At 48.2% G+C, this 6000-nt stretch overlaps 1 protein-coding gene across 2 annotated transcripts in view; it reads right to left on the reverse strand.

Moving 5' to 3' along the window:
* The window catches only part of HIPK3 (homeodomain interacting protein kinase 3), a 210169-nt gene extending 204477 nt beyond the window's left edge, over positions 1-5692 (reverse strand). For both annotated transcript variants that reach the window (XM_082269870.1, XM_082269869.1), the window contains exon 1: positions 5379-5692. In XM_082269870.1, coding sequence (XP_082125996.1) covers positions 5379-5454 — 76 coding nt within the window. In that variant the 5' untranslated portion in view covers positions 5455-5692. The remainder of the gene's footprint in view (positions 1-5378) is intronic.
* Positions 5693-6000: the final 308 nt, after the last annotated feature.

A 6000-nucleotide genomic window follows, 5' to 3' on the forward strand; every position in this document is an offset into this window, starting at 1 on the left:
CGATTTTGTTTGCGCAATGTTACCGCGATTCGGCAGTCGGAAATCACGGCAACATCGCACAGCGTTTGGGGTGCCATTGCAAATCAACGGCAACGCACAGGCGTCCCGAGATTTGCAATGATTTCCGAATCGCGGTGATTCCGCCCGCGATCCATGTGAACGCAGCCTATGAGACTAGCATGTAACAAAAAACAGACAAAAATTAACCCGATACTCTGATCGTGTGTACAAGGCTTAAGAATAGAGGGTTAAAGGTCTTTCTAGCAGCTGAACACATGAGAAATGCTATAAGCATCTGTCACATATGGTCACACTTGATAAAGCTTGGGGAGGAAAAAAACACAATGAGAAGCAGTCTGGCAAAAGTTTTAATTTGCTTTGTATTTTGATTCCCTTGACATGAGCTGGCAACTGTTGCTGTGTTGTCTTTTCTTTCTTGTTTTGTACTCAATGACAACAGGTTGTAAAAATAAACAAGGAGTTTAATATTACCGAACATTACATATCTGAGGGGAAAGCTGCAGATGAACACAAAGTAACAAAAACAAAAGAACCAGAAGGAAAAGGTTACATTTTCTTCATGACTATTTAGTGAAGAGATCTTGATACACAATCTAGAAAACTATAAAAGAAAAGTGCTTTGTGTTCTCACACAGAGGTTTGATCCCTGGTACAGTTACACAGTGTTGTGTATAATGAACATACAATCTAATGCCTATTGCCATACCAACATCTGTGACTATGACCTATTCCAGTCAAGGACTCTCATACAATCTTACGCCAACCCCCACAGCAGTTTACCTAAAAGAATCCATCAGACTCCTACACGTAGTAGATGAGGTCTTACAACCAGTATACAAGTACATTTTCCCTATTCCTGCAACATAGTAACCCAACAATGTGCCGATGCTTTGTCCTAACTAGTTCTGAAGCTAATTATAATAAAAGCTGCCTCCCAATAACATGTTTGTTTCCACCGTCTTACCTCCCAGTCACACCCTCTACAAATTCACAACTTACACCTCCCTGATGTCTTTTGGCTTCTGCTTAAGAAGTCCCCTTTCGAATATATAAACCCTTCCCATTTCTGTTCCAGATTTCCCCACTTTCCATACTACAGGTCTGTTCCAGATTCCCCCACTTTCCATACTACAGGTCTGTTCCAGATTCCCCCACTTTCCATACTACAGGTCTGCTCCATTCTGTTTAAGCACAGACCTTCTATCCCTACACCCCAATTCAACCATATCTCCAACATTCCCGTCCTGTTATCTGGCTTTACATTCCACCACGACAATGTCACCACACATCATGGCCATCGTCCCTGATCACCCCATTTGTTATCCGCCCACATTCATGTTACTTAGCCCTCCCTAATCTCACCCCACTTCTCTGGCCACGTGTATTCAACCTCCACAGCACCCTCTTTTGTTCAGTCCATAGCACCTCTAAGTTTCTATCTGCCACCTCATGTCCTCCCTACTTCCAATTCTCAAGTTTGATCCCTTTTCCGCTAAGTTTCCCATGTCCCTCCATTTATACTCCACCTGGCTTCTAGTCACCCACTGCCTACTTATATTACAAATCGGCATCCTCAAAGACTCTACACATCTTTCCTTTTCCATTCCACCTTCCCTTCCCCAACTTTTCAGCCTTCTTCTATATCAGTTCTATTCTCCATGTTACTCCACTTTATTTTGCATCTCAATCCTTCCCACTTCAGTTCATTCCGTTTATTATATCATCCAACTTCAGTTTATTCCCTTTATGTCATCCAACTTCAGCGCATTCCCTTTATTATATCATCCAACTTCAGTTCATTCCCTTTATTATATCATCCAACTTCAGTTCATTCCCTTTATTATATCATCCAACTTCAGTTCATTCCCTTTATTATATCATCCAACTTCAGTTCATTCCCTTTATTATATCATCCAACTTCAGTTCATTCCCTTTATTATGTCATCCAACTTCAGTTCATTCCCTTTATTATGTCATCCAACTTCAGCGCATTCCCTTTATTATATCATCCAACTTCAGTTCATTCCCTTTATTATATCATCCAACTTCAGTTCATTCCCTTTATTATATCATCCAACTTCAGTTCATTCTCTATTATATCATCCAACTTCAGTTCATTCCCTATTATATCATCCAACTTCAGTTAATTCTCTATTATATCATCCAACTTCAGTTCATTCCCTTTATTATGTCATCCAACTTCAGCGCATTCCCTTTATTATATCATCCAACTTCAGTTCATTCCCTTTATTATGTCATCCAACTTCAGCGCATTCCCTTTATTATATCATCCAACTTCAGTTCATTCTCTATTATATCATCCAACTTCAGTTCATTCCCTTTATTATATCATCCAACTTCAGTTCATTCCCTTTATTATATCATCCAACTTCAGTTCATTCCCTTTATTATATCATCCAACTTCAGTTCATTCCCTTTATTATATCATCCAACTTCAGTTCATTCTCTATTATATCATCCAACTTCAGTTCATTCCCTTTATTATATCACCCAACTTCAGTTCATTCCCTTCATTATATCATCCAACTTCAGTTCATTCTCTATTATATCATCCAACTTCAGTTCATTCCCTTCATTATATCATCCAGCTTCAGTGCATTCCCTTTATTATATCATCCAACTTCAGTTAATTCTCTATTATATCATCCAACTTCAGTGCATTCCCTTTATCATCCAACTTCAGTTCATTCCCTTTATTATATCATCCAACTTCTATTTTATATGTATCCCTATCCTACACCTTCTATAACGTAATTCTACTCCACCTAACCTCTCATGGTTCCTCAAACCAATCCCTTACTGCCCACCAAGTTCCAACCTTACACAAGTCCTTGTAGCTTTTAACATAGACAGTATCCCTCTACTTCTTTTCTCTGTCCAATATCTAGTACCGAGATCTCTTCTCTGCACACCCCACCCCCAACTCCAGATCATATTCCACAGAGTGCAGCAAATAGACGCCCTGATCTCTTTGCACTAAATCCTATCCAGCAAGCAGACAGTGATCTCTCTCTGTTGTCCTCTCTTTCCAGCTCATGGAAACCCTGATCTCCTCTATTAACTCTACCCATCAAAACTGGAGAAGGCCGGTCTCTGATCTATATTCTCCATTATCAAACACAACAACCCCACAAATCTCTTGTTGGTTGTTTCCAATCTAGTATATAGACCTCTCAATCTCCTCTTTGTACTCTTTGCCTAGCCTGTAACAGCGCTGTTCTTCTATCTGTACTTCCCACCCTAAGGAGGTTCCCCACTGATCTGTACCACCCATGCTAGGTCTCCTCTCTGCACCACAACAACCTGTAGAAGCCATTGAGCTGTCTTTACTTTACCCCTTTAGCATTTACAATTTATAGGTCTCCTATCAATAAACCCCTCCAGCCTGTAGAAGTCCGTTATCTCCTCAGTGTTCACCTCCACCTTATAGAGTTCCTGGATCTCCTCTGTTTTCCCTCCAGCCTGAATTAGCCCCCCCCCCCCCCCCCCATCAACTCTCTATAGAAGATCTCTCCATCTTCTCTCTGTAAAAGATCACCAATCTCCTATCAGCAGTAGCCCTGTTTTGCTCTTTGTAGAAGACCCCCCTCTCCGATCTCCTCCCTGTAAAGACCCCCATACTCCTCTTTGTAGAAGCCCTCCTGATCTCCTCTCTGTAAAGAACCCTCCCCCTAGTCCCAATATCCTCTCTGTAGAAGCCCCCTAATCTCCTCTCTGTACTATTATCCCTAGTAGTAGTTCCCCTCTGCCACCAATCTCTTCTCTGTAGCAGCCCCCCTCCCCTCAACTCCTCTCTATAGTAGTCCCCCCCCATAGTAGTTTCCCTCTCCTCCCTAATCTACCCTCTGTAGTAGTTCTCTTCTACCCCTGGATCTTCTCCCTATAGTAGTCCCCTTCTTCCCCTGGCTCTCCCCCCCTGTAGTAGTTCCCCTCTCCCCCTGGCTCTCCCTCCTGTAGTAGTTCCCCTCTCCCCCTGGCTCTCCCTCCTGTAGTAGTTCCCCTCTCCCCCTGGCTCTCCCTCCTGTAGTAGTTCCCCTCTCCCCCTGGCTCTCCCCCCTGTAGTAGTTCCCCTCTCCCCCTGGCTCTCCCCCCTGTAGTTCCCCTCTCCCCCTGGCTCTCCCCCTTGTAGTAGTTCCCCTCTCCCCCTGGATCTCCCCCCCCCCGTAGTAGTTCCCCTCTCCCCCTGGATCTGCCCCCCCGTAGTAGTTCCCCTCTCCCCCTGGATCTGCCCCCCCCGTAGTAGTTCCCCTCTCCCCCCCCCCCGTAGTAGTTCCCCTCTCCCCCTGGATCCCCCCCAAAGTAGTTCCCCTCTCCCCCTGGATCTCCTCTAAGTAGTAGTTCCCCTCTCCCCCTGGATCTCCTCTACATAGTAGTTCCCCTCTCCCCCTGGATCTCCTCTATGTAGTAGTTCCCCTCTCCTCCTGGATCTCCTCTATGTAGTAGTTCCCCTCTCCCCCTGGATCTCCTCTACATAGTAGTTCCCCTCTCCCCCTGGATCTCCTCTACGTAGTAGTTCCCCTCTCCCCCTGGATCTCCTCTACATAGTAGTTCCCCTCTCCCCCTGGATCTCCCCCCCCCTGTAGTAGTTCCCCTCTCCCCCTGGATCTCCCCCCCCCCCTGTAGTAGTTCCCCTCTCCCCCTGGATCTCCCCGCTGTAGTAGTTCCCCTCTCCCCCTGGATCTCCCCCCGTACTAGTCCCCCTCTCTCCCTGGATCTCCCTCCTGTAGTAGTTCCCCTCTCCCCCTGGATCCCCCCCGTACTACTCCGCCTCTCCCCCCCGTAGTAGTCCCCCTCTTCCCCTGGATCTCCCTCCTGTAGTAGTTCCCCTCTCCCCCTGGATCTCCTTTATGTAGTTCTCCTTTCCCCCTGGATCTCCTCTACGTAGTAGTTCCCCTCTCCTCCTGGATTTCCTCTATGTAGTAGTTCCCCTCTCCTCTCTGTAGTAGTCCCCCTCTCCCCCCTGTAGTAGCCCCCCTCTCCTCTCTGTAGTAGTTCCCCTCTCCCCCTGTAGTAGTTCCCCTCTCCCCCCTGTAGTAGTCCCCCTCTCCCCCCTGTAGTAGCCCCCCTCTCCTCTCTGTAGTAGTTCCCCTCTCCCCCTGTAGTAGTTCCCCTCTCCCCCCTGTAGTAGTCCCCCTCTCCCCCCTGTAGTAGTCCCCCTCTCCTCTCTGTAGTAGCCCCCCTCTCCTCTCTGTAGTAGTCCCCCTTTCCTCTCTGTAGTAGTCCCCCTCTCCCCCCCCCCCCTGTAGTAGCCCCCCTCTCCTCTCTGGTAGGTGCCGCTCTCCCCTCTGCCCCCCATTCCGGGCAGTGAGTGTGGGTAGGTGTCCCCCCAGACTTACCTTCATAGAGTAGCAGGAGGTGCAGCGTGCAGGGCTGTGCCGGACATGTCAGGCAGTGCGCGGGGCCCCTCTGCATGCTCAGCTCGCGCCGGCCGCTGCCATCTTGTCCCGGCCCTGAGCTCCGTCACCGTCCTCCTGCTTCCCTCCCGTCAACACCCCGGGCGGCTCGGGGGCCTGTCCTGCGGCTTCTGTCTTCTCAATAGGTCGCGGGGGAGCCCATACTAGTCCTATCAGCGCGGGCTCCTGGGCTTGCTCGGTCCCGCCGCGCACACACCACCGCCGCCGCCCGCTCCCCTCCTAACATGTCGCTCAGGCAGCCTGAAGGAAACAGGCAGCACCAGCCGATCTCCGAGCGCATCCAACCCAGGGACGCCACCTGGCGTCCGCAGCAAGGAAAGTTACCGTGGCAACCCATGAGCCCTTGTTTACATCGGTGACGTCATTTGCCTTAACCCTCTGCCTGCTAGAGTGGACTGCGGTGCCCTGCGCCATGGCCATGTACAATAAATAAAAATCAGGCGTTGTCCGGGTGATACATTCACCATATGACGGGAAAGAGGAAGATTCCTTCTATATCAAGTGCGATGCTTAGCACTGCCATCAGAAAAGTGCTGATATCATA

This window comes from Pelophylax lessonae (genome assembly GCF_965119305.1).
Source record: "Pelophylax lessonae genome assembly, chromosome: 10".
Classification (NCBI taxonomy): domain Eukaryota; kingdom Metazoa; phylum Chordata; class Amphibia; order Anura; family Ranidae; genus Pelophylax; species Pelophylax lessonae.